The sequence below is a fragment of the Zootoca vivipara genome, chromosome 14 (genome assembly GCF_965207765.1).
Source record: "Zootoca vivipara chromosome 14, rZooViv2.hap1.1, whole genome shotgun sequence".
NCBI classification, from domain to species: domain Eukaryota; kingdom Metazoa; phylum Chordata; class Lepidosauria; order Squamata; family Lacertidae; genus Zootoca; species Zootoca vivipara.
In genome coordinates, this window is record NC_142597.1 from 40590797 (window position 1) to 40618096 (window position 27300).

A 27300-nucleotide genomic window follows, 5' to 3' on the forward strand; every position below is an offset into this window, starting at 1 on the left:
ATATATAATTTGCTGCTTACGCTACCATTGCTTGCTTTGAGGAGAATTGCCTGAACTGTTTACTCTTCCTTTCCAGATTGCAAAAGGTGCCAGTCACGAAGAACGACTGGAATGGGACGTCGCTGAAGGGGCAAAATTTTGCTGGCTTCCGAATCCTGAAAAGACTCTAGAAGGTGTTGCTTTGGGACCATATATTGTAAAAGGAACCTCAGCTGCTTTAGGGGAAGCAGTGGGGAAGTTTAAGAATAAGCTTAAAGAAATGTAGGCTCTCTGTTAAGGAAAGGCTGCATGGTTATCTGTCAGGGGGGTTGCAACCGCTGCTGTGTTGAGGACTAGAAACTTGTGGTCCTCGAGATGTTATTATTACCACATTCTTGCCTGGATGGAAAGTAACCTACTACACAAAGAGAAATTTTGCAGTCATTGCTCTGCCCACTTTTGCCTCGGGGCCCCGTCCACCAGAGGCACCATTTCACAGCTTTCTTCCCAATGGGGATAATACTCTTAAGAGACACACCATCTCCATCTCTAACTTGAGGGTCTCTTTCTCTTCCACAGAGGACTCCTTTGAGGTGACACGAGAGGCGATGTCGCATCTGGGCATTGACTGCTCCACGCAGAATAATGTTTTCAAGGTTGGTTGAAACACAGAACTGTGCCCCTGCTAGTGGCTTTACTATGATAATGCCTGGAAGGAGGATGGAGAGTGGCATGTCTCTGGCCACACTCCCCTATAGTATGTGGCCCTCAGAAAGTTGCCCACATGGGAATACGGTCCTTAAGGTGAAAAAGGTTTCCTGCCTCTGGCTTAAATCGTTGGCAGGGTGAACATTGATGACTTCCTACCCAGATTCTGCAGGGACGTTTGGAGTGCTGGCTCCTAGCTAACCTGAATCGTCTATGTGCCCCAAAGTGTTCCCCCACCCTTGAAGCATCTCATCCCTTTTCCCCCAGATATTAGCAGGTCTTCTCCACCTGGGTAACATCCAGTTCTCTGAGGCTGAGGATGAGTCGCAGCCTTGCGAACTGGACGACAGCGCCAAAGGTGAGTCGCCATGATCCCTCCGATCCCTGAAAAAATTGGTTTTATTATTCATTATATTTTTAGACCAGCCTTCAACTAAAGTTCCCAGGATGCTAGGCAACAATTACAGTAGCCTCCTTCACACTAATTATACTTTCAAACCATGGCTTAGACAGAGAGCATCATGAGGGTATTTAGAGGGAAAATCACTAAAGTCTGATTTGGCTTAACGTTGTGTGTGAACTTTTGAGTTGCCTTGCTCTCAGAAAAGAATGAGTGGTAAACCAAGGACAAACCGCAAGATTAAGTGGGAATCTTTTTTTTAAAATAGCCACAGAACCTTAAATAAAGCAAAATAAAATCTTCCAAACCCAGGATTTGCAAAGGCTGCTTCCAGATTATTAAAGGTGCCCGTAGAGCAGTTGCTGGAAACGCTGCGGATCCGGACAATAACAGCTGGGAAGCAACGGCAGGTATTCAAGAAGGCTTGCCCCAAGGTTGAATGTGGGACGAGAAGGGACTGTCTTGCCAAGGTCATCTATGCCAAGTAAGTGCTCTGGACCTTGTTTCAGGAGCTGCTTCTGTGTCACCCTCTCTCTTTGGCTTTCCTTGCCTTTTGTTCTCCCCCAAAAGAAAAGGAGCAGCCTAATTCTGTCCTGGTAACACCCCTGGAAGGTAGGCAAGCCCGCAGTGGAGAATATAACCTGTGTGGCAGATCTGGGTCTGGTTTGGCTTTCACATTCCAAGCCCAGTGCTTTATTCGCTGCCTTGCACTAGTCTCCAGGTGGTTTTAACTGCAAGGCAATGATAATGATTCTGTTTACAGTGGTACCTCGGTTTATGAACACAATTGGTTCTGGAAGTCTGTTCATAAACTGAAGCGAACTTTCCCATTGAAAGTAATGGAAAGTGAATTAATCCGTTCCAGATGGGTCCGCGGCGTTCATAAACCGAAAATTCGTAAACCGAGGTGTTCATAAACCGAGGTTCCACTGTACTTGATTCAGGAGTGGGGAACCTTAGGCCTAGGAGCCAATTACAACCTCCAGGACACTTTCTGTGGCCCTCAGGGCTCTCTCTGGGCCACACCTCCTTCCCAGCCACACCCCTCACCAGCTTCATACCCCCCTTTAAATGATTGGCATGGCTCGGGTGTGTCCCTGAACTCTTGGCTTGTCTGGAGTCGGGACAGAGGAGTGCTTGTAGAAACCAGCCTACTGTTCAGAGGTAACATTTGCTTTCCACCCATGTTTACCTCGGCCCTGCGCACCACTGGGATGTGGCCCCTGGGAAATTGCCCACCCGGGAGTGCCGCCTCTGGCTGAAGGAGGATTTCCCACCATAGCTGTCAAGTTCTCCCTTTTTTTAAGAGAAATTCCCTTATGCTGAATAGGCTTCCTTGCGAGAAAAGAGAAAACTTGACAGCTATGATTTCCCACCTCTGAATCAATAGACCTAGACCGCTTTCTTCTATGGAGACCCTGTCCAAAGCAACCATCAAGCAAATCTGAAACATATATTTAAAACCTTTTAAATCAGACTTGGGTGTGGGGTATTGACAGACATACGACTCTTGCACCCAGGAAAATTAAAAATTAATTTTTTAAAAAAAATAAGGAAGCACCCATGTCTCCCTCTGATACTGAAGTTGGGTGGAATGTGCCAACAGGATTGTGGCAGAGTGGGGCCACTGAAAAACAAGAGGGAGCTATCGGAGTGCTCATGAGCATGCTCAGTAGCCATGGAATGTTCAGTATGAGTTGGGGGGAAATAGAAAGCCGTGAGTTACAGGTGGAGAACGGAATGGAACAGTGTGTCTGGAAAAGGGGAAGACTGATTGGCTGGAAGTCTGCTCGGAAGTGCAGATACGCCACAACACAGTCGGAGCAACTGTCACTCATGATGAAAACCAGCCTTGCCACGTTTGTGTTTAGACCTTTTCAGGTTCACTAATTTTTAGATCACTGATGGGGAACCCGTGGCCTTCGAGATGTTTTGGACTTCCGACTCCTACCAGCCTCCAACCAGCAAATGGCCAATGATCAAGGATGATGGGAGTTGTCTGATCAGACAACCTTTGCAGGGCCATTGCTTTAAATGTTGGTTTGAGCCCATCTTTGCAATTCCCCAAGTTAACTCTGCACAAAGCATGTGTGCTTTGGGGGAGGCAAGGTGGGGAAGGGATCATTCTTTCACTTGTCCTAGGTTCAGTCTCAATATTGAAACAGATTTTTAGGCTAGAAGATTAAGCCCTGCACAAGATCTGTGCCACAAACGTTTAGGCTTCTCTGTGTCTGCCTCCTCCCCTTGTACCTGTTTCAAACAGGGTGTCTGTCTCTCCAGCCAATTGGGATGGCACAGTAGCTTTTTTCTGTTACAGGTTATTTGACTGGCTGGTGGCCGTGATCAATGGAAGCATCAATGCAGATCCTTCTGTCTGGAGCAACTTCATAGGTAACATTTTTCAGTTCCTCCTGGGTGTGGGGTATCAACAAACATATGACTTGCACCCAGGAAATCCAGACTCTGTGCTTTTAAAAAGCTGGATTTTGCAGCCTGGATATAAATCATTCAGACCCAGGGCAGGGTAGGGTTGAAGGCAGGGAATACTTTCAATTTGCAAATAACTTACTTTCTAGACTGCTCACACGAATCCCACATGAAGGCCACTACACCTTTGCTTGTGGGTGAAGGCTGACAATGTGGGGTTTGGGCCATGGGGCATATTTTGAATTTTGAGGAAGTATTGTGGGCACCAGTCACAAGATTGCTCCCATGGGACATGCACCATGACACAAAATGCCTGCCACATCTAAAAGAGCAGGAGAGATAAATGATGTCAACATGCCCTGTCCCACCCCAAAAAACTCCATCAGTGGTGGAAAAGGCACTTCAATCAGCCACCTCCATGCTTGCTTATACAGAGAAGCTGTATGCTACTCTACTCTGTTCAGAACGGGTGGGCAAGTGGTGTCTAATCCTGGCAACTGGTGGGAAGGGCCCCACAGCTCAGTGGCTGAGTATCTGCTGTCCCTGGTTCATTCCACAGAATCTCCAGGTAAGACTAGGAGAGACTCCCTGCCTGAAACCCGGGCGAGCTGCTGTCAGTCACTGTAGACAATACTGAGCTAATGGTCTTGCTTGATAGGAGACAGCTTCCTACACCCCAGTGCAGACAGGAGTTGAGCAAGAAGAGTAAACAGCCTCTCTTGTACACTGGGGTTTGGAGGGGATATTTCTAGAGACTTTTTGCAGGCACCCCATTGGGGACCCTGGAGCAGCAGGGTAGGGGAGGGCAGGACATTGTCTTAATCGAAGCACCCCAGATTGCTGGATCCAGCCGCCTTGTCTCCCACCCCAACTTCCAGGCCTGTTGGATGTTTACGGCTTTGAATCTTTTCCGCACAACCACCTGGAGCAGCTGTGCATCAACTATGCCAACGAGAAACTGCAGCAGCATTTTGTAGCCCATTTCCTCAAAGCGCAGCAGGTAATGCCCGTGTTTGGGTTCTCCCACGAGGCTGTTTTGCAACAGCCAGGTCCAACATCGGTAGAAGGGGGGTGGGGCTTGGGCAACATGCTGTGAGTGGCCCCACCTCCTCCTCCTCCTTCTGTTTCCCCAGGAAGAGTATGCTGCAGAAGGCCTGGAGTGGTCTTTCATCAACTACCAGGACAATCAGTGCTGCCTGGATGTAATTGAAGGCAGTCCAGTCAGCATCTTCTCTCTGCTGAACGAGGTGGGTCCAAAGCGGAGGCTTGACAGCCATCTGTCAGGAATGCTTTGATGATGTTTCCTGCTTGGCAGGGGGTTGGACTGGATGGCCCTTGTGGTCTCTTCCAACTCTATGATTCTATGATTCAAAGTGCTCAGTTTCCAGTGATTTGGGCTGCTTTGAAACCACTAGTCATTCCTGGCTTTCTGAGAGTGCTGACATCCGTGGATTAGGCCTGTTGGATATATAGCCAAGACTGTGTGGTATAGTGGTTAGAATGTTGGACTAGGATTAGGGAGAAGCAAATTTATTTATTTATTGTGCTTCTGCCAACCTCATGGTTCCCTAGCCCAAGCCTGCAGGCTTCATTCATTCAGTCATTTACTAACTACAGTAACTAACTTTCTATACCACCCTTCATCCTAGGATCGCAGGGTGGTTTACAATATACCGTAAAAACACAAAAATGCAGACCATAGTAGCAAACAAAAACAGTAACCTTCCATCTTGTGTATGGATAGTAATACTTCAGCTCCCCATTGACTGATAAGCATTAGCACTCACACCCTGAACGTCTGTAATAAAGGGAACATTTTCATAAAGGCAGCATAGCCTCCTATTTACAGGGGAGTAAGAGATTTTTGTCTTGAACATGGATGGTTAGCCTTTTTTGGACCAAGGACCACATTGACCAATGGTTGACCTTCCAGGGACCAAAGTGTAACAGGTGGGTTTTGCGAAACAAGAAATGTTAATGTTTTAAGGGACACATTTTGGGTGGAGTGGGTCACAAAATTTTTTTGACATCACAGCAGGAAGAGCGATCAGTTAAAAAAAACAATATTGAAAATCATCAAGTGAACTTTATTGCTGAGTGGAGATTTGAACCTTTATCTGTATTTTAATAATTAGTTTTTAATATTATTTCAGTTATACTAACGTTTATTTACTTCGTGACAATTATCTTTTACATGTTTCCAGCTTTTGTATTTTATCTGTGTGTTTAAACTTGTGTAAGTCACCTTGAGTCCTGGTCTGGGGAAAAGATGGGATATTAATAATAATAATAATAATAATAATAATAATAATAATAATAATAATAATAAATAATTGAACCCTGGTCTCCCAGGTCCTAGTCTGACACTCAGATCTAATACTCAAGAGAGGTAATGCCTTTGTAGTTGGAGGTTTGATTTACCCACAATGGCAAACACTTACTGCTCTCCATAGTGTCAATTAAAATTCACTTGGCATCCCCTCCCCACTTCTGTCAGTCCAACTTTCCCCATTCTTGCCATTTCTCTCTCTTAGGAATGCCGACTCAACAGACCCTCCAACACCAGCCAGCTTCAAACCCGGATTGACGTGGCTTTGTCTGACAACCGGTGTGTTAGCAGGGACCGGTTTAGTAAGGAGCCCAACTTCATTGTTTCCCATTACGCTGGGGATGTCCGCTATCAGGTGGAAGGAATGGTGGAAAAGAACAAGGTACACTCAGTAGTGCAATAGCAACAACAACTTATTATTTATACCCCGTCCATCTGGCTGGGTTTCCCCAGTGGCCGATTCAGATGTGCAGGGTCCCTTTGTGATAGTCACAGCCATGCCCCCTTCTGCAATTAAAAAAAAACACCCTTCTAAGTTTATGCACTAAACTTATAATTATACAACAATAATAATCAGGGATGCATTGCAATGATCACTGCAGATCTTCATGTGTTGCCTTTCAGCTATTTCTACAGCTTTCTGCACACAAACATGGGCAAATGATTTGGAGTGCTCAAATACCTTCTTTTGGAGTGGCTTTTAAAGTGTGCGTTCCTTGAAGTTCCATTGTATGTAGCAGAACTTGCACATTGTTCTCTTGAAACAGCACCTTGTGTTTTCAGTGTTCCTAAACGTTTAGCTTTGGAGCCTATAGAACAGCTCCTCCTTGATGTTCTTCTGCGTAGGAGCTTATCCTCAGTGGCCGACTCACCACCTTTCATTCACTCTGATACGCTCCAATCAGCCCAAGTGTGAGAAGACTTATTCTCAGGAGCAATAAAGCTTCTTTCATGCTGTTTGGGTGGCTCCAAGGCATTGGAGACAGGGACCCTGCTGCAGAAATAACAAAACCTCTGGGTATGCACAAAGAGCTCTTTGGGTGCCAAATCGCCTCCCAGTTATTGCCTCCTGGTCCAGGATGTTACCTTAAGTCGCAATATTTTAAGTTGGAAGTATTCTCCATCCAGTTTCTCCCAAGTTGTTTGCAAATATGTTGTCCTAACGATAATATTTCCTCCTGCTCCCTGTAAGTTTCATACAATTTTCCCTCAGAAAATAATAACAATTGCACGCTCCTTGTCTTCTCTTCCCTGCCCTCAAAAAAGGACCCCGTTCCCCCAGAGCTGGTTCTGTTGCTACAGCTGTCCCAGGATTCTTTGCTTCAGAAATTGTTTCCTGTGGAAACCACAAGCCAAAAAACAAGCACAAACGACATCAGGACTCAGGTGAAACCTGTGGTGGTTACAGTAGTCTCCAAATTCAAGGTTTGTCCCATATTTATACCTTTTTTTAAAGCTATGTGCCTTCAAAGCTGTTGTTTTTCTTCTTCCACACTTCTCTGTACAACAGTGAGGGCTAGAAGCTAGTGTTTGTTAAACAGAATAAAACCTGGGATTCTCAGAACAAGTGGTCATTCTGTACACAGAACAATCGTCAGTAATGTTAGATGTTTCCAAAATGCCTAGCGGCTGGGAACCAGAGGGCCTTGTTTCCCAAGCATCCTGTCATAGAGCTGTGTCTTGCTTGAGGATTCTAGGCAATTTGCTAGGGTGCAAGCCATGCAGGATCAGACTCACTGTTCCTCTGCACGAATTGGGTATGTGTTTGTGTGTGCCTAGAGTGCCAACAACACTCACCATGTCAGGAAATTAGGAACATAAAAGGCTGCATTACATAAGACCCACTGGCCCATCTAGCTCCGTATCGGCTACATTGGCTAGCAGTGGCCCTTTAGGGTTTTGGACAAGCTTCTCTTGTTTTTTTTCAAATCTTAAATTCAGCTCTCTGCATTTCCACATCAGTTTGCAATATATACTTATAATTTCAAATGCCGTTGGTGTCATAGTGCGACTTTCTCCTAATGGACACATTTTTGCTATGTCATTCCCCCTAAACAATGCATTTGTCTGTATTATTGTTACTAACGTCTGCATTTTTTGCACGCTCCAACCTAACATATGAACGTTTGGCTGGAGAACTCCAGAGCAAAATTCAGGGGCGTGTGCATTTCAAAGGATGGTTATGTTTCACTCCGCACAGAAAGTGCAGACTAGTTGAATTGGCCTTTAAGCACGAACTGAAATGAATTTTTCAGTTCCTACCCGTCCCTACTCTTGGGCATAGGCGGTATCATTTTACCTCCCTAGGCATCAGCGCTCACAGCCTGAGCATCGGAAATAGAGGGAATGATGAGCCCAACGCCCTGCCCTCTGTTTGTCTCGCAGGGGTCGCTCGAGAAGCTGGTGGAGATCCTGCGCAGCACCACCCCCCACTACATCCGCTGCATCAAGCCCAACGCAGATTGCCGGGCAGCTCTTTTCCGAAAGGACGAGGTAATGCACTCAGAATTGAACGTCCAAAGCTGGCTTGGGGGGTGGGCCGAACTCAGTGCCAAGGCCACATAAGTACCTGTGGCGCAGGTGACATTTGACCAAGGAAGGCCTTATTTCATATCGCTGGCCTTTAAAGTCACTAGAATGGGCACCAGCTCTCAACCCTGCCTTTAAAAATCATCCTATTTTGTCAGGTTCTGCAGCAGTTGGAGGCATGTGGCATCGTGGAAGCTGTCAACATCAGCGCTGCAGGCTTCCCAATTCGGTGAGGCTGTGCAGAGTTGCTATTCCCCCTTGCTTTTTTTAAAAAATTGCTATACTTACGTTGTATTTTATGCTGTTTTTTAAAGTCGCTTTTAATTAATGTTTCATATTTGCTGTTAGCTGCCCTGAACCCGGTTTTCAAATTGGAAAGGGTGGGGTATAAAGAAAAAATTATTATTTATTATTATTATTTCGGGGGACACATGTTCATCTGGATTCCCTCACCCTTCCTTCAGGGTGGGGGAGTAGATTGTACAAATTCAGGCTGATTGCTGGCAACAACCACACTACAATGTCCCCCCCACCATGAAACAAGTAGATTGAAAGATAAGGTATCTATCACAACAGGGAGATCAGTCTAGGATGCAACCTTGTGCTGCCACATCTAAAAAAGTAGAGAGAGAGCGGATCACAAAACAGGGTGTTCCTGTTCCACACCCCATCGTTGTGTGGAAAGGCCACTACCACTCTTGCTCAGACAGAAACTCTTAGCACTCCTCTTCTATTCAGAACAGACATGGAGGTGGGGCATTCAGTCCTGTCATCCAATGAGATGTGGGCATGCTTTGTGTAGGAGAGGCTGAGCAGTGGGAGTTGTGTTCAGGATGCCTCAGGCTGCACATGTTTAATCAGCAATGCTTTGGACTGATTTTCTTTCTCTCCCTCCCCTTTGACCTGGCAGGATTTCCTTTGAAAGCTTCATGGAGCGTTATAAAGTGCTGAGGAGATCACCAAAGCAAAAGTTAAACACCACGCCTCAGGAGAATGGTTTCTCGCACATTATGGGGAACGGTGTGTTTCTTTAATCAAGTCTTTTTCCTTAGCAACTTGAAATATGTCTGGAATTTACTGATATTTCCCAGCTTGGTGCACTGAGAAGCCATCTAAGAGTCTCTGTCAATTCCCCCACTTTAAATTCCTGCCTTTCTTTTCAGACTTTCTGGCGCTATTTCTCAGAGCCAGCCAAAAACGAAGCACACAATGCTTTGGTGCAGGGTCAAGTTTCCTGCATCTGTCCCATTGAGTGTGGATAAGCAACCTTGGAATCTTTATTTCACATTCTTTAAAAATTGTATTTATGTCTAGCCATAGCTGTCAACTTTCGGATTTGAAAATAAGGGATCAGCAGCCTCACCTGTCCCAGGGACAGTCTATGGTATATCTAACAATCCAGGATAGCAGTGGGAAACAGCGCTGGAATAAAGGAATTTCCAGCAAAAAAAGGGAAAGTTGGCATCTGTGGCTTGGAATAAGGGAGTTTCCCGCAAAAAAACGGAGGGTTGACAGCTATGTCTTGTGTGGTGCACATTTTTATCATCCCTCACTGGCGACGGTGCAACTGTGTTCTCCCTCCCGTCAGAGGCAGCGTGCCTCTATAGACAGATTGGGAAGTTGGGAAGAGCACTCTTGCACCCAGGTTCCCTGTAGGCATCTAGCGGACCTTTCGCCTGGTCCAGCAGGCTCTTCTTATGATCTTATACAAGCCAAAATTGGCAGAATGGAATTTTTCTTGATGTCATAATGGCATTGTCAGAAACCTGCTTTTATGCAAGAAATGCTGCTACTGTATTTTCCTCTTCTGTGCATGAATCCAATACCCTTCCAACTACACTTTTTCATCTCTCCAGCTCCACCCTGGATTATTCTGCTGCTCTTGCAAAAAACCGCTTTTCTCTCTACTGGGCTGTTTCTCCTTTCAAGCAACGAATCACATCTCTCTTTCTCTGTTTGCTTTAGCAGACCAGGCCAGCCAGTGGAGGTAAGCACAGGGTCAGGTCTCATGAGGTTAGGTCCAAGCTATATGTGGCAAGCCAACCATGTCTTTGTCTTTATTTCTATTTCTACAACAAGATCAGTTTGCCAATTCATCCTAAAACCCCTTAGCGGTTTACATGAAATATTAAAACATATATTAAAATTGCCAATAAAAATCAATGTTTAAAAGCTAAAGTCAGCCTCATTTCCCCCCTCAAAATAAAACCAATACTATACAATTTCTATGATTCTAGCAGTAAAATAATACATTATAAAATATTCCCTTCTTTTCTCACAGGTTTGATGGTGTCTTCTGCAGAGGACAAAAGCAATGCTTTACGCTCTGCGGTCCAAGAGATCCTTCAGCAAATGTGCCCCCCTGATGCCCCTCCCCTCAAGCCTACAGAGAACCAATCCTGTATTGTGCCAGTATATTGTGGAAAAACCAAAGTATTTATGACAAACTCCACGGTAAGGGGGACACCTTCAGTGGGATCTTTGGCACTCACTCTCATCATAAACAGGATTCAGTTTTCTGCAAATCACACCATGTGCCAATGGTTCTAAAGTGCTATGATGCCACTTTAAAAAGGCATGGCTCCCCCTCCCCCCCCCAGATTTCTGGGAGCTGCCATTAGTTAGGGGTGCTGAGAGATGTCAAGATAAACCCCATTCCTTTCACAGAGCTTCAGTGCCAGAGTGGTTTAACAATTAATCCCTCTTCTCGGGGAACGCTGGAGACTGTAGCCATGGGAGGGGAATGGGGTCTCGTAAACCACCTTTAAGAAACCACCGCTCCCAGAATTCCTTGAGGGAGCCATGGCTGTGTCATGTTAAATGTATTGTGTGAATGTAGCCTTGGTTTTCATTTTAAAAACAGGAATGAGCCAATGTTTGGTTTGTTTTTCTTACGTTTGCCCAATGAGGTTGGATAGGAATGTACCAAATACATTTTTTAAAAATGAAATAAATCCTAATCCAACACTTTCAACCAAGGTTCACTCACCTCACACCAAGCCATCCTCAAAATGTGTTTTTAAACTGTTGGGTTTTTTTTAATTCAGTGACTCCTCCAATATGTCCGCTGTTATGATGCCAAAATGTTGTTCAGTAATATATGTAAATTATTTTAAATAGTGTAGGAATAGCTGGTAAGAAAGTGTTTTGGAAGTTAGCATTGAGAACTGCAGTTCTTATCATGCCTACCTCCAAAAGGTCTGCCTGGAAAAGGCTAGCGGACTCTGCTCTAACCATTACCCACACTACATCTCCAATCAGGTAGGTTTGCTTACTTGTACTTAAAACAGGGACTCTGAAACTCTTCTCACCAGGTTAAATCGGTCTCCTTAAAAATAAAATAAAATCCTTTGGGGGCAGTCCAAAGGCCAGATATGCCTGAAGCCTGAGTGCATGTGGCTCCAACTAACAGACTTATTATTTTTCTCTGCTGTAGCTGGAACTCCTTGAAGTTGGGCGAGCCAGAGTCTTAGCTGACAAAGCTTTCTGCATCCAGTGCTGCTGGCGAAGGTTTAAGAGGAGGAAGCTGGCTCAAGAGAGAGCGTCGGCCACAGTCATCCAGTCAGGTGAGGGGAAAGTAGGAGCAGGTGGGTTTACCTGGGTTAGGTCGGGGGCAGGGAACCCTTTTCAGGCCAAGGGGTTACGTTCCCTTCTGAGGGTCACATGCCCGCAGCAATAAAGACAGATTTTACCGTGGCATTGTGCTATTTCATATATTTTTAAAAAATATTCATATACAGATGTTCATAAAAAGCACAAGAGAATGGTTTACAACAATTATACATAAAATCAAAGATCAGCTAACCATTGTACAAATGTCTTCTTAATTGCCTGCATAAGCCCAGTGAAACAAAAGTTTTCAGCATGCATTTAAAAGCTGGTACAGAAGGTGCTTGCTGAATCTCTGTTGGCCATGTGTTCCACAGGGCTGGGCCTGTGACAGGTTTCTTGATGTTGTCAAATGAGGGAAATGTCCAACTAGGCTCCTATAGATTATCTCAATGATCGAGCTGGGATAGAAAGGTTCAGGAGGTCTCTAAGGTGCCCTGAACCTACCTTGTTCTGGGCTTTGTGAATGCATACACTTCCAACACACACTCCTCTCTCTATCCTCCAGCCAGACGAGCAAAAGCGGTATGGTCGGATTTCAAGGACACATCCCAGGCAGGCAGAAAGCCTCAAGGAGGAGCCAGGCAAGCAGCCTGGTGAGGGATGTGGTCTAGAGAGAGAATGTGTGACCTGAGGAGAGAAGAGATGAGACCTGGAGGGCTGTATTCAGACCCCAGGCCTACGGTTGTCCACCCCTAGGTTAGATAGGTGGACAAACAGTCTGACTGGGTAGAAGGCTTTCTGTGTACATTTTAGAGAGGGGACTTAGCTCAGTGGGAGAGCACTTGCTTTGCATGCAGAAGGTGGCAGGTTCACTCTGCATTTGGAAGGATCAGATAGCAAGGGATGGGATGGAGCCTTCTCTCTGCCTGAGACCCCGGACAGTCAGAGCAGACGATACTAAGCTGCATGGACACCTGGTATCAGGTCCTTTCCTCTGTTCCTTGTACTCCCTTAATGCAATGTCTTTCTTTCTCAGCTGTTCGCTCGTGGTTGGCCAGGAAACATTTCCAGAGGCTACGGAAAGCTGTCAGGGTTATAAAACGGACCTGGAAGAAATGGAAGGTAAGAGATCAAAGTCTTCCCAGCAGCTTTTTGGAAAGCTGGAAACGAGGCTGCAGTTACACAACAGAAAAAACAGCACCAACACAACTTTCTACTTTCTGAGAATCTCTGCCCCCCCCCAATAAGTTTTAAATACTTTCTGTCTTTCTGTAGGCCAAGATGGATGTCCTGGCCGCAGAGGAGTTGGATGACTTAGAAGGAAGCCCCCTCTCCTCCAGCCTTAAGGCAACAGCTTCATTGAGTGAGACACATAGCAAGTTGGAAAAACTATGCCCCCTAAATGCAGCAATCCAGTTCTGGCCTCTTGGGCTGGTCCTTTCAAGCGGCCCAGTGACACTGGGTGCTTTTCAGAGAGACCTCGCCCTCCTGGCCTGCCTCCAAGTGCTACAGCAGAACAACCATCACAAGGCAGAGACCAAGCAGCGCACGAAAGGTGTCACCTCCATCAGAGCCCTCCCACAGGTAAGGACCATGTGACTAACCCCCCCCCCCAAAAAAACTGGTTGGTTACTGTCTCCCATGTTGTGGGAGGGAGGTGGACAGAAATCTTTCAGAGTCAGTGCCAGTTAGAAAACCCCAAAACGTATGTAAAAATAAAAAAGCCTGATGCCAAACTCTGCCCTGAAACATCCAAGGCTCATCCTTTTCCATAAAGGCGGCAGGGATGGGGAACCTGTGTCCCTCCCGATAGAATTTTAGAGTTGGGCGGGACCCTGAGAATCATCTAGTCTAACCGCCTGCAATGAATATATGTCACTGGACTACACATCACATCATCTCTAACCACTGGCTATGCTGCCCACGGCTGATGGAAGTTGGGAGTCCAACCACATAGAAAGCTGCCTTTTTCAGAGTCAGACCATTGGTCCATCTCATTTAGTGTTGTGCATGCTGCCTGGACATGGCTCACCAGGGCAACCCATTTCTCCTCCTAGGGCTCTATCAAGTTCCACTGCAGGAAATCTCCACTGCTTTACGCAAACACCAGGCCGCACACCCACAACTGCACCATGACCGGCTTCAACCAGATTCTCATCGACAACTACAAGCTCCTTTCAGCTTGAAAACTGACTTCTACATGCTTTTATGTACTATTTACTGCACTTTTTTTTTCGCTTTCTCACCCAAGAACCTTCATCAAGCTGCATCTCTCCCACTGCATTTAGGATACTGTTTCCTCAAAAAATGGTTCAGACTGTCATGTGGTGTGTAGCATCTCTTGGTGGAAGGTCACAGGGCAATTCTCTGGGGAAGGCACACCTCCCCATTACTGCAAGCACTATATGCACATGATGTTGGGAGATCCTATCACAGAATTTCTCTGTGACATACATATTCTATCCATCCTTTCAAAATACAGAAGGACAGGCTGCACCTCATACACACACTTCTCTGGGGACCGAGGGGGCCTTGTGTCCATCTACAAAAGCTGAGCAGCTTACGCCAACACCTGCCAGAGAGAGAGACTCCACCCAGCCTTGCATTTAACAACTTGCCTGGTCACCATAGGTGATCTGGAATTCCATGCAGGTCAACCCTCAGTGCCGTTCTAGCCACAGAGGAAATGAAGCAGTTTCCTCAGCAGACTTGTGGAGGTGGACTGCACCTCCCTGATCCTACCACAAGCCTGCTTAAGCAAAAACTTTATTTTTTTTATTTTTTACTAGTCAGTATTTCTTCCTCTGCAGGTGTGTAGGCTACTAGCTTCCTGTCCAGTAAAAATAAAATTAAAATGGCAGGTGAGCAACTTATTCACCAGATTGGTTTAAACATCAATTATCTTACTCCAATTTATATAATCAGGAGTTGGAAGCAAAATCTCTAAACCAACTGGGGTTTTAATATTCCAAGTCCATACCTCAGGAAAATCACATTGTGAACTACTGTCTTGAGTTATAAACCAAAGGTAACTTTTTTTTAAAGTACAGTATTGTGAAAAGGTCTCTTTTAAACGTTTTTAAACTTTATTGTAATACAGGGTGGTTGTTCTCTCAGGGAGAGAGAAACAAACCCACTGTTGCTCTGGGACTTTTTTTAAAAAAAAATTGCCCCCTATGCCAACTGGGTTCTCTCCAACTCTATTGGACCACAGCTCCCATTCACCCCAGTTGGCATGTAGCTAAGCTGGCTAGGGCAGATGGGATTCTGCAATCCAAAACATCTGGTGGACACCAGGCAGGCAAATCTACTCTGGGGTAAGACAAAGTTTATGGGCTCAGTCATTTCAAAATTTCAGTAAGCAGAATTCCAAACAATGCTCAGACAGGAAGATAAGATTCAGTCTATAAGTACACTCCTTAGGATTAGATACAGGGATCAGTTTCATACTTATAGGCCATTTTCTACAAATCAAGACTCAATAAAAACATCCATGATTATGAAATAAGTTACTGTGTTTGTTTCTCCAGCCTGCTTCTGTCAATGGCTCCAGAACTAATGGGAACAAAACCAGGGGTTCACCCCAAGGAAGTCTCACTGAAATCAATAGGGCAAAGTAACTTTAGCTGCAATTGCATTTATTCCCATCCAATGTAAGATCAAGATGCTCTTACAAGAGCAGTGGGAAACTTGGCTCTTCCTCCTGTTCCAAACCTGAACTCTCTTTACAGCCTGAAGATAATCAAAGGTGGTGGAGAGGATACTTCTGGAACACAGAAAATGCAGTGTGTGTAAACACTTAATTTCCCCCCAAATCTGGGGCCCATGGTCACCAGGGGAATGGTGTGCCCTCCCTAGGAAATAGGGCTAGGAATTATAGCTTATGGTGCTCCAGGGGTTAGCCACAAGAGAAGCCCTCCCTCCATCCTTGCAAATAACAAGCTTCCCCATCCAGAGAGGGGCATCGTTTACCTGCTCCACACACACAAAAATCACTCTGGGCATTCGTTCTCCTCGGGAGGCTCAACAACCCTCAGGCAACAGTCTGCAAACTCCACAAAGAGGGGCTCCTGCATGTATTTCTTCAGGACGGCACTCTTGTCTTTGGCCTGGTCGACAGTGAGAAGCAGCTGGCCGAGGTGGGGATTGAGGAGGAGGCCTTTGAGTTCTTCAGATTCCCCTGTTTCAGAAAAAGAGGGAGATGACTCCAAGGAGCGTGGGAAGATCTTTGGCGACTGTTGCTCATCCTTTCGAGAAGGACTGGAGCTCAGTGGGTAGAGTGCTGGCTTTGCATCCAGAAAGCCCAGAGTTCAATCCCCAGCATCTCCAGATGAAATAACACAGGGCCTGAGAACATGTCTCCATCCTGCTGTTCTTGGGCCTCCCATCAGCCACAGCCAGCAAGGGCCAATGGTCAGCCACTTCTGGAGGGCCAAAGGTTCCCCATCCCTAAGGTAAGAGATGATGGGGAAAACCACTTTCTGCCCCAAGACCCTGAAGAGCAATTGTCGGGAGCAGACAATATTGTCTTATTTGGCCCAGAGAGCAAAGACACTACAGTACTTAAACCTCTCACTCCGCCCTCCCAAATATGTGGAATTTGGTTATTGCAGAGGAAACAATGTGCAAATTACATATTTCTAAGGGTAAGATCCAGAACATTTCTATGCTGTTTGGTGGGATTTCATTTCTAATATGTCAAATTCAGGTATACAAACTCTTCCCCCAACAAACTGCATCATTTAGTTTTCATGATGTGCCTTGTTGCTTTCATTTTTCTACGTTATCTGCCATCTGTTTATTTAAAAAATACACCTTTTGTGCTGCTCCTGAGCCTTGTAATTTTGATTGTTTTTTATCTGTACTTTCAATGTATTATTATTTTATTTTAGCAGAAAATACTGGACAAAGGCTTATGGGGGGGGGGGGCTGTGGTCCCAAGTCTGATCAGTCCCACGCACCCAGTCAGGGACAGAAAGACAACATCTGGGAGGGTCACATGCTCCCCATCCCTGCTATTCAGGAACTTTGGGCATGAAATCAGACAGTGGATTCTTAAAGCAGTGGTGCCCCCCCCCTACCCATAAAATAACAATCTCAGGGTCATCTGCTCACCTATGAACCAACTGCTTCAATTCACACATAGGAATTTCTTTATAGTAGGAATAACCAACCAGACACCCTCCACATGGCTACTGGGATTGCCGCTCCCATCAGCCACAGCAAGCAGGTGGTTAGGATGATGGGTGTTGTAGTCCAAAAATAGTAAGCTCCCCCATCCCTGTTTTACAGGGAAAACTCATAATATTTTCCACTGGAAAACTTACCCAAGAGCCGAAGTTTCTGCAGGGGCACCTTATCGCCTTCATCCTCTTCTGTCAAAATGTCATCCACTGACCAAGAATGTCCTGAGAAAAAAGCAGGAACAAAGTAGTGCCAGCAAAAGTGCCAGGGCTGGTACCCAATCAGTCTATGGTGCCTTTGTCACCTGCCACTCAGCCACAATGGGAAGACGGGATACTGTTCTAGAAGAAACTTTAGTCTGATCCAAAAGGGTCCTTATGATGCTCTGACTCAACTGTGTCTCTTCCCTCAGTATGACCCCCAAGTATCGATGCCAATAAAAAGCCTGTTTGTTTTTGCAAGCAAGCTGGAAAGGGTGCAAATACCTTCATTGTTCATGGATGCCGTCCTCTGGGAAGTTTCTTGACTTGTAGGCTCCAGACGCGGCTCTGCTTTGGGTGCACATTGTTCTGTTCAAACACCAAACACATCTCATTACATCCAAGCCAAGGGAAGCGAGTGGTTGAGGCCATTCTTTTGGGTTAAGATTGCCCCCGCCATATATTCTTTCCACCCCCGACATTTTATAATACTGGTATATATATAAAACAGAACAATTATAACAGACGGCAAATTAAAATATGGAAAACAATAGAATGAGTACAGTTGCACATGAGTTAAAATAACAAATGTCATCAGATTATCAAGTATAATTCCAGCTTTGCCGGCGGTTAGAGGCAATATGGACCTCTTCTGGCAGCACCTTCAAATCTCCCAGGCTCTAACTATTTCATCACCACCACCCAAACTAAGGTTTTGGGATATTATTGTTATTTCTGAAAACCCCAGGCTTTTAAGTCCACCAACACCACTTTTGTGCACGGAGGAGGCCATTTTGGCTAAAAATGCAACAGCACTCGCAGCCTGAACATTGGCATTGTTGTGACCAAAAAGTAGCCATCCATCATGAAGTATGGTATACCACAAAAGTACACTATATACCCACACTCGCAAATTACTCAAGGAAGCCTAGTCATTATTTAAAAATATATAATCCTACCTTTATGTTTCCTGCAGCAGGACACTGAACAACTGCAAGAACAAAGAGAAGCTTTTTTAAGTGGAGACATTTACTTCTTTCCCAAGGAGTTCAAACACTATATGGTGTTTCTCTTCCCTCCCACCATTTTATCCTCACAACAAACCTGTGAGGTAGATCAGGATGGAAAAAGTGTGACCTGCCCAAAGTCACCCAGTCAGATTCATGGCTGAGGGGGGAATTTGAACCCAGGTCTCCCAAGTCTTAAGCTCGACACCATTATCACACCACAAAGGCTCCTTATATTACCGCTGCACAAAACACGGCTCATTATTTATACAAATTGCCCTTTCTCAAAAAATGGTTTATACTACGTAAAATAATAAGATGCAGGAGTGGCCAACTCGGTGCCTTCTGGATGTTTTGGATTCCCATGGCAAAATAGGGATGATGGGAGTTGAAGTCTGCAACATGTGGAGTGCACCATGTTGGCTACTCCTGAAAATTTTGCAACATCAACAAGAGTAAGATAACTGTGTGTTAAAACTAGTTACAGGTAGGTAGCCGTGTTGCTCTGAGTCGAAGCAAAAGAAAAAAATTCTTTCAGTAGCACCTTAAAGACCAACTAAGTTTTTATTTTGGTATGAGCTTTCGTGTGCATGCACACGAAAGTGTATCTGAAGAAGTGTGCATGCACACGAAAGCTCATACCAAAATAAAAACTTAGTTGGTCTTTAAGGTGCTACTGAAAGAATTTTTTTATGTGTGTTAAAACCAAACACTTGTAACTCCTTCATAGTATAGCAGCAGGTCAGTGCATGACGGGCAATGAGCAGGACCACAAAAACGGTCTCCTTTATATATAAGCCACTTCTCAGCTGTATAATTGTATAGTAGCGCTGCATCGCCATGCATAGCCTCATCCTCCATGAATTTGTTCAATCCTCTTTTAAAGCCATCCAAGTTGGTGGCCATCAAGGGAGTGACTTCTACATGCTGTGCAAAGAAGTCCTATCTTTTATCTGTCCTGCCTCTTCCAACATTCAGCTACCATGACCATCCACAAGCTCTAGTGTTATGAAAGGAGAGGGGGGATTTCTCCAGCCACTTTCTCCATGCCATGCATAATTTTATAAATGACTATTGTGACGCCTCTTACTTGCCTAAAAGGTCCCAAATACTGTGACTTTTGCTCCTAGGGGAGTGTCTCCCCCCCCCCTTTTGGTTGCCCTTTTTTGAACTTTCCCCAACTTTTTTTCCCCTACGTGATGGGGCCAGAAGTGTACACGGAATTCCACTTCTTATATTACTCACCTTTGCTATTTAATTACTTTTTACTTGCCTTAGGGACTGATTTTAAGTACGAACCGCACATGAGCTCAATCAACAATGAGCTAATGATTCTTCCGAGACGGATGGGGGAGTCATGCGCTTCAAAATACTTGGGTGTGGATGTGATCCCAAGGGAGCTTCATTGCTAAGTGGGGATTTGAACCCTCGGCTCCCAGGACCTTGTCCAACACTTTTTAAAACCACCACTGGGGGCGGTAACTGCCCACACCCCGAAGCGAACACAGGATCTCTTTCACCCTTGAGGCTGTAACCCCATACAGTTTCGCGACAAAAATTGAGCTCCCCACCCCCTCAGCCCTCGTGCTGCGCCTCTGAGCACACACAGGATCCCGCAGAACCACCTCTGAGCACACACAGAGTGCCTTCCGTCCCTACGAAACCGGAGCCCACCAAAGGGTTCCCGGGGGGCGCTGCTTGCACCGGCCCGCTACTTACTATCTCTCCCGGCAGCCCGGGCAGCGGTACTTGGCGCCGCCCCGCCCGCCTTCCCCGCACACAACACACACACGGGAGCCGCCCGGCCTCTGCATGGCGGACGCTGCTGCCCGATCTCCCACGTGCGTCTCCTTCCTGGCCGGCGAGGATCTGGGGCTAGGCCGAGCCAGCAGAGCGCCCGAGCCCATCGATAGGCCGCGCCTCCTGCTCCTGCATCCATTCGAAACAGGATCGCGCTCGATTGCAATGGCTGAGAACTGCTGTGTTGCACGCTCTGATTAAGCCCCAGTGCAGGCGGGAGAGAGAATGATTTTCTCTCTGTGTCTATTGCATTGTTTTTAAGCTGTTCTTTTGGGGATGCGTGTGCGTGCTGTGGATTAGTGCGACGGTTGCTGTAAATCGTAGTAGTGGTAGAAGTAATAAGTAATAATCATATACCATTGTTGATTTTCTCTCTCTCTTGCATTGTTTATAAGCTGTTCTTTTGGGGATTCTTGCTGCCTTTAAGTTTGTAACCCCCATCCTGTGCGTGCGTGTGTGTGCTGTAGATTAGTGGGGTGGTTGCTGTAAATCTTAGTAATGGTAGCAGTAGCAGTAATAATAATAGGACTAACGGTATTGGGGTGTATGGGGTGTTAGGGGAGAGGTGGTACCTCTGGTGGGGGACACGTCAGTGCTCCTCCTGGGGTCGTCTGTGCATCTTTGGTCCCCACTCTGTACTTGGCTCTCACGTGTGGCTCCTAGAAGCTGTCGGCATGTGACAGCAGACACACCCTGGCCGGCTAAACCAGGTGAGGGGAGCCGATGGGTCTCAAACCCTCGGGGAGTTAGGAACTTCTTCCCCTGCACGCGAAGACAGGCTCCGGCGGATTGAGTGGACCACTAGACCAAGAGTAGAAAGGTAGCCCATCTTGCGGAAGGGAAGAAACGCTGGTCCTGTACCTCCGCTGCTTTGCAGGATTTCTTCAAGAGAAGAAAAGGGCTAAAGGGGTAAATCCTACACACCTTTGGGATGGAGGCACTAAGAAGATTGGCTGGCACTGTGGATGCCTGCTTCTGGCAACTCCTTGCAGCCAAGCTGGTGCCAAACATGCACAGATCTTCTCTAATTCAATTGAGCAGGTAGTTGATGGGGAAAGGCTTCTCCCTGAAACTTTGGGAGAGCTGCTGCCAGTCGGAGTAGACCAGGCACCCCCAAACTTTGGCACTCCAGATGTTTTGGACTACAATTCCCATCTTCCCTGACCACTGGTCCTGTTAGCTAGGGATCATGGGAGTTGTAGGCCAAAACATCTGGAGGGCTGCAGTTTGGGGATGCCTGGAGAAGACAATACTGGACCGGACCAAGATGAACCTAGAGTAACAGCAGGGTATAATTACAGACGATATTGTTATATTATTCAGGTGTGCAAACTCTTATCCGACACAATGTCTGGTTTTAATCATTTGTTTAACTGTTATGTATTTTATTCTATTTTATATATTTTATCTTTTGTAATGGTTTTGGCTGGACAAAGTAAGTAAATAAATAATTAATACTCAGTAGTATTGCTACTGCTACTATTACATCATCATTATAAGCTGTAAACTGATTGTGCATTTTGGAATCTTTGATGTTTTAATGATTTTGTAGTCTTACATAAGCTGCATAAGTTTATGACAAAGGAAAGCAGGATATATTTTTTATTGTTTTTCTTAATCTGTTTTAGTCTTGTTATTCAAAAAATTAATTTTATTTATTTTATTTATTTATCTTTATTTTATTTTATTAATTAAATTTATTTATTATTAATTTTTCTTAGTGATAATGATGTTGTTTTTCTTTGTTATAAACTGCTTTTCAGTTTCTCACAATCAACTGATGTAAATTTTATGAAATAAACAAGTTGCAGTCAGAAAAATAACTGGGTGACCAATGTGTTCAAAACCAGGATATATGTGTGCATGTGTGTGTATTCTTTGAGGCCTTTGAGGCCAGATGATGGAGCTAAGCTACATAAAAATGCTAATGTTTGCCTTCTGTAAACATTGTGAAACAGCACTATCTCCTGTGCATTGATGTACCAGTGAATTAAATTAAATGTGGTGAGCTTGGCTTTGCTCAGAGAAAGGTTAACGATACTAAAAGGAAGGATTGCATTTTATTAATGTCATGCCAAAGCAAACACTGCAAAGCCTTCCCAGTTGGCTCTGATGTTACATTGGTTTTATACACACACAAAATCCTTCTAAGGCTGCTCTGCTTGTTGAGTAAATCCCATTGAACCCAATGGGGTCTGATTTTTAGTAGATGAATTGCTGCATGAGATTTTCCAGTTCTGCTACACATATTGGTTGAGGTTTCTCAGCTGAGTTTTATTCATGCTGAAGCCTTTGCCAACCTGGTGTCTTCCAGATGTTCTGCACTTAAAACTTCCATCAGCCCCGCACTGTATAGCCATGCTGATTGAGGCCAATGGGAGTTGTAGTCCAAAATATATGGAGGCTACCACGCTGCCAAAGGCTGCCCCAGATTGTTCCATAAGAAAGCACATTATCCAAAGTCACCTTGCATCACATACAATTTGATGTAGCATTTATTTTTCACCCTATCTTAATATGTTTTTTCAATCAACAACAAGATTTTAATCAGTCCATATATATATGTATATATAATTACATTAAACTAGTGTTTCCCAGACTCCTGTTACACTTGCCAAACTTTCTGTACTGCATGAAGTTTGGAATGTTGCTGTTAATTCTAATCATAAGGAGGGTGGTGTGAACCTTTTAAACCACTAATCGAAATTCTTCTGTCTAATAACTCACTCTGAAGTTAGTTCACAGTAAATAATTTCTACCCAACACGATCCTGTTCATGAATGCTACCAAGGTGTAGGTAGCACAATTCTACAGTATTGTCCATAGGAGAGCCGATGAATTAAATCTCCCTCTCCCTTGTACTTGAGAACTGTCCAGTGCTATACAGTGCTGAAGCTGGCTCGCTTTGGTGAGCTGAAACAAATCAGATCTCTGTAACTGCCAGCTACCCGTGGCCCTTATAAAGTGATTTACGCTGCAGTCCTAAACACATGTCCTTGGGGAATGCATCCCACTGAACTTCGGAGTAGACATGCATAGGATTGAACTCTCAGCGACTACTCTATGCGGACATTTAAAGATGTTTGGGTGAAAACGTACAAGACTGGATTTGCTTTGGTCAGTGTCTGAGCAGGGTCACATTTTCCCAATGGCCTGCACTTCTATGCGGTTGCTGGAAGGGGACTTCAAAAACCTGAGTCTGTGCCACAAAGTTTTCACTTTCAGGGTGTAGATGATGGGGTTCCCCAACGAATTCATGGTGATCATGATGGCGGTAAGGTTTCGGAAGACGTAGACACCCATGGAGAAATTGTTGGGACACTGCTGAGTGGTTATATCCAGGACAACGCCAGCAAAGAAGGGTGTGTAAGACAGCATAGCCAGCAGCCAGATGAATATACTTGTCCGGGTTACTTGGATCTCAGCCAGCCTGTAGGAGGCATGGGTTTGCCCCAAGGCACCCATTGCCATCTTGTGTTTCCTCAAAAACCCAATGATGCCGCAGTAGGTGAAGAAAGGGAGGACCAAAACCACTGCACAGTGAGGGATAGTTATGAAAATAAGGTAGTTGATACACAGAGGGCTGTAAAGGGAAGAGGCGTTTTCTCCATCCAAGCAATTCCAGCCCATCAGGGGCAGGAAGCCCAAAAAGAAGCCAAGCCCCCAGACACCCAGCACCATGCCCAGGATCTGGTTCCTGCCAAGCCACCATCTTCTCCTCAGGCATTCTGCCACAGCCAAGTAACGCTCAATCCCAATGAGAACTAAGTTGTAGATGGTGGCCAGGATTGACATGGCGTAGAAGGCATACGCTGTGAGGAGTTCCTTGGACCCACTGGTGGTACTTTGAGGGTTGGTGATGAACAACAGGGCGATCCAGAAGCCTGAAGAGCTAGTGAAGAGGTCAGAGAAGGCCATGTTGCAGAAAAGGATGAAGATGGGCTTGTGCAGTTCTTTGGAGCACACCACGGCAAAGATGACGGCAGAGTTGAAGAAGACGGAGATTAAGGAGATGGTCAGCTGAGGGGCACCCAAGGAAAGCACCAGGTGACTAGTCCAAACGTGAGTGGTGCGGTTGAGGCAGCTCTGGTGCTTAATCATGGTGAGGGTCAGGCCAAATCAATCAGGAAGCGATCAGAGGGGAGCAGGAGCCAGCAAGGCAAAGCCAAGAGTCAAAGGCAGGAGTCAGGGCTAGGAAGTTAGTTGTTGCTCTGGCAAAATCTCAGTCTAAGCACAGAGACCTCTACCGCCGTTTCTGCCTAGGAGGGGCTAACGGCAACCTGGGTGCTGGGAGGTCCAGTCCAGAATCTGAGGATTCTTACGCTGCCTTAGAAAATATTGCAAGGTATGGTCACTCACCACATCAGGAAGCTGCTCCCAGAGCTCTTTGAGACCTGGTTCTAGCTCCAGTGACTCCCAATGACAACACGCCAAGCTTTTAAATGATCGCTCTTTTTCTTCCCATAGCCTACAGTCCAAAGCTGGATGGAAAGTTGGGTGCCCTCAGGCTTTGTGGCTCCAAGGCGTTGGGGGTGGGGGTTGAACACAACAGGTTTCTGCTTTCCAGAATACTACCCAAGCTGTGGGTTAAACGTTAACTCCTGTGCGTCAAAACATTTTGGTTATTAGTTCAGGGTGATGGCTCCCAACCCTGAGGTTGCTAGGATGGTCCTAGGTAGCAAATGCATCTAATAAGCTCCCTGTAATCTCTCTGTGTGGTTTTCTCCATCTCAAATCTCATCTTGGACGCCTACACTGGAATTGCGTTAATTAACTGCCAAACATTAAGCCTCTTGAAGAGAGAGAGATGGGGATAAAGATGGATGGATGGTTGGATGTCTAGATAGATAAGAGAGAAATGCCAAGAGCAGATAGCTAGACGCAGATAGATAAAGAGAGGATTGTAAAGTTGGAAGTCGCCACAAAGGTTATCTAATCCAATCCCAGGAAATCTGCCTTCCAACCTTTGCTGAGCAAGCTCCAACAAGGGAGAGTTCACCCACCCACTGACATAGTTTGTTCCAGTTTGTCAAACAGCTCATACCATTGGGAATTTCTTCATAATGTTTCACCAGAATCCCCTCTTTTTGTTGTTTGAACCCATTGGTTCAGATCCTGCCATCTGCAGCAATGAAGCTTTAAGCCAGGGATGAGGAAGCTGTCACCCTGCAGGTGTTGCTGGACCTAAATTCCTATCAACTCCAACTAGTACGGTATTTCCGATGATTAAGGATGATGGGCTTTGTAGTCCAACAAGATCTGGAGGGCCTGCAGTAAGAATCTTAACCATGTGAACTACATAAGGATGAAGGCATCTGTCAATTTGGGTTTCTCTCAGTTTCTCATTATTCCACTTTTAATTTCAGTTCTCCACATTTCCATGACAGGTTTTTTTAAAGTCATTACCAAAATTCATTAGCATTTAAATGCAAATTTCTCCTAGTACACCAATTTTTGTATGCAGTTTCTCTAGATATCCATATTTTCCCCTGATAGTCAACATTCTGTGATAACTGAGCATGCTCACTGAGTTATTTCTGAGGTGGGGAATTCCCCCTTAGGATTTCTCCCCCCCCAAAAAAGTTTGTGATATGCTCTAATGCCTCCCATTCTTGAGTGTGACTGATGCTGTTTTGACCAAATAATTATAATCACACACACCTTTGTGCATCAGAAGTAGATGGAATGATACCATGCCAATGTCCATAATTATTAGTTGCAAAGCAAATCTTCAGGGCTCTTGAGAAATCCAAAATCTCCAGACACCTAGAATAAGAAAGAGAAAGTGGGTGGGTTTGCACATACTGCACTAGGACAGGAGAGGGCGCTGTTTCAAATGGAAGCCCTCAACCATCTCTCTTCTGATTGCAAACATGTATCTCCTTTTTAAAATGATGCCTAGGTGGTCACTCTAATGTCTATTCTCAGAAGTAAGACCCATTGAGTTCAGTGTATAGGATTGCAGTTACAGCCCTACTGCAGGATTCTGTGTTATTTTTAGTTGCACTAATGCATTCTTCTCTATTTACAATTTTGTTTATCAGCGTTCTTTGTTTCATTTTCCCAGCTCCTCACACTGGCAAGAAAAAAAAACCAAACATGGATTTTCATTATGTGAACCTGGGTGGAGACCCTGTGGCCCTCTAGGACTCCAGTTCCCATCAGCTCTGACCATCAGCCAAGTTGGCTGGGGCTGATGGGAGTTGGGACTCCAGCAATATCTGGGCCACAGGTCCCCCACGCCTGAAAACACAACGGAAGCATAATATCAGAACGAAGATTTTAAAATAAATGTTATTTACTTTATCTGCATTCAGCACCCCACAGCTGTACTCGCTGGCTGAAGAGTTGTGGAACTGGCCACCTGAGGTCATTAAGCCCAGAGCCTGACACAAATCAGGTTGACCTGCTTTATCAGGACAGGAGTGTGGGAGAAGCTTAAAGGCCTACGTGCATCGAAGCCATTTGCCAAGATCACCTCTCTGTTTCTTATCTCTAGACTTCACATCCGCAAACTTTGTTCCTCTGAAATGACCCATTGGATACAATTTCCCCCCAACCTCCCACTTCCTTTTCAATTGCAGTTTATTGCCAGGGATGTCACTGGATCCTTCTCCAGAATTATCTCCATCTCTCTGGATAAGCAAGAGGACAGTCTGCCCAGACCATAAAACTTGTTTTACAGCAGGGAGAGGTGAGCCTTGCGATAAGGATTGTGGTTACTTCTTTGTTAAGGGGGACATGCAGAGATAAACACATGTACCTTTCCATGTAGATACAAAGGCCACAGCTGTATGCACAGGTAATTCTGTCGAAGGGCATGCAGAATGGGGGTCAGGGCAGGGCTGGTGTTCCTCTGATTCAAACCAGGGACGATGACAAAGGGGAGCGTCTTTGCTCAGATTATTGCAAGCAGAATCATGGTAGGGAAACCACATTAAGAGAAGCCCACTGGGATTCTCTGTAAGTGGGGGTGCGGGATTCTGTCAATGTTGGCTTCTTTCGCTTTCTCATTTTTCCAGTTTTGAGTCCTCCCCATTTCCACATCAGGTTCCGATGCAGGTTTTTAAAGTCCTCATGAAAATTTATGCAGCACTGTTTTCCAAAGCAATTTCTCCTAATATAACACATTTTTGTGTGTTATGTTCACTAATGTTTTGAGCTTCCATGCATATTTTGCAGTAC

General features: G+C 45.3%; 3 protein-coding genes across 5 annotated transcripts in view; 1 reads left to right on the plus strand and 2 right to left on the minus strand.

Annotated features, from left to right (window-relative positions):
• Nucleotides 1-15432, plus strand: part of MYO19 (myosin XIX) — a 28080-nt gene extending 12648 nt beyond the window's left edge. For 2 of the 3 annotated variants that reach the window (XM_035139155.3, XM_035139156.3), the window contains 17 exons: nt 77-173; nt 559-635; nt 955-1045; nt 1400-1571; nt 3405-3478; nt 4393-4514; nt 4648-4761; nt 6049-6225; nt 7110-7268; nt 8229-8336; nt 8531-8601; nt 9283-9392; nt 10654-10826; nt 11809-11938; nt 12961-13046; nt 13200-13508; nt 13982-15432. In XM_035139155.3, coding sequence (XP_034995046.3) covers nt 77-173; nt 559-635; nt 955-1045; nt 1400-1571; nt 3405-3478; nt 4393-4514; nt 4648-4761; nt 6049-6225; nt 7110-7268; nt 8229-8336; nt 8531-8601; nt 9283-9392; nt 10654-10826; nt 11809-11938; nt 12961-13046; nt 13200-13508; nt 13982-14110 — 2199 coding nt within the window. In that variant the 3' untranslated portion in view covers nt 14111-15432. Of the gene's footprint in view, nt 1-76; nt 174-558; nt 636-954; nt 1046-1399; nt 1572-3404; nt 3479-4392; nt 4515-4647; nt 4762-6048; nt 6226-7109; nt 7269-8228; nt 8337-8530; nt 8602-9282; nt 9393-10228; nt 10827-11808; nt 11939-12960; nt 13047-13199; nt 13509-13981 lie in introns of those variants that run through there. The other variant, XM_035139157.3, reaches the window with a different exon arrangement.
• On the minus strand, nt 12072-20287 carry ZNHIT3 (zinc finger HIT-type containing 3). The gene is made up of 6 exons (XM_035139166.3): nt 20035-20287; nt 18268-18299; nt 17594-17677; nt 17252-17332; nt 15897-16104; nt 12072-13030 (listed from the first exon to the last, which is right to left on the minus strand). Exons 1-5 carry the CDS (start codon nt 20220-20222, stop codon nt 15917-15919), a joined length of 573 nt encoding a protein of 190 aa, XP_034995057.3. The 5' UTR covers nt 20223-20287; the 3' UTR covers nt 12072-13030; nt 15897-15916.
• A 2700-nt stretch (nt 20288-22987) lies between these two features.
• LOC118097241 (lysophosphatidic acid receptor 3-like) lies at nt 22988-25953 on the minus strand. Its single transcript, XM_035139974.3, has 2 exons — nt 25777-25953; nt 22988-24954 (listed from the first exon to the last, which is right to left on the minus strand). The coding sequence occupies exon 2, from the start codon at nt 24214-24216 to the stop codon at nt 23251-23253; it is 966 nt and encodes a 321-aa protein (XP_034995865.2). The 5' UTR covers nt 24217-24954; nt 25777-25953; the 3' UTR covers nt 22988-23250.
• Between the last annotated feature and the right edge of the window lie 1347 nt (nt 25954-27300).

Excerpts from the sequence above, each read along its gene's own strand:
- ZNHIT3 (XM_035139166.3), bottom strand. The coding sequence starts at position 20,222 with ATGGGCTCGGGCGCTCTGCTGGCTCGGCCTAGCCCCAGATCCTCGCCG. Across the intron at positions 17,333-17,593 it reads GGCATCCATGAACAATGAAG|GACATTCTTGGTCAGTGGAT; the intron begins GTATTTGCACCC and ends CTTTTTTCTCAG. Across the intron at positions 16,105-17,251 it reads GCAGAAACTTCGGCTCTTGG|GGGAATCTGAAGAACTCAAA; the intron begins GTAAGTTTTCCA and ends TTTCTGAAACAG.
- LOC118097241 (XM_035139974.3), bottom strand. The coding sequence starts at position 24,216 with ATGATTAAGCACCAGAGCTGCCTCAACCGCACCACTCACGTTTGGACT.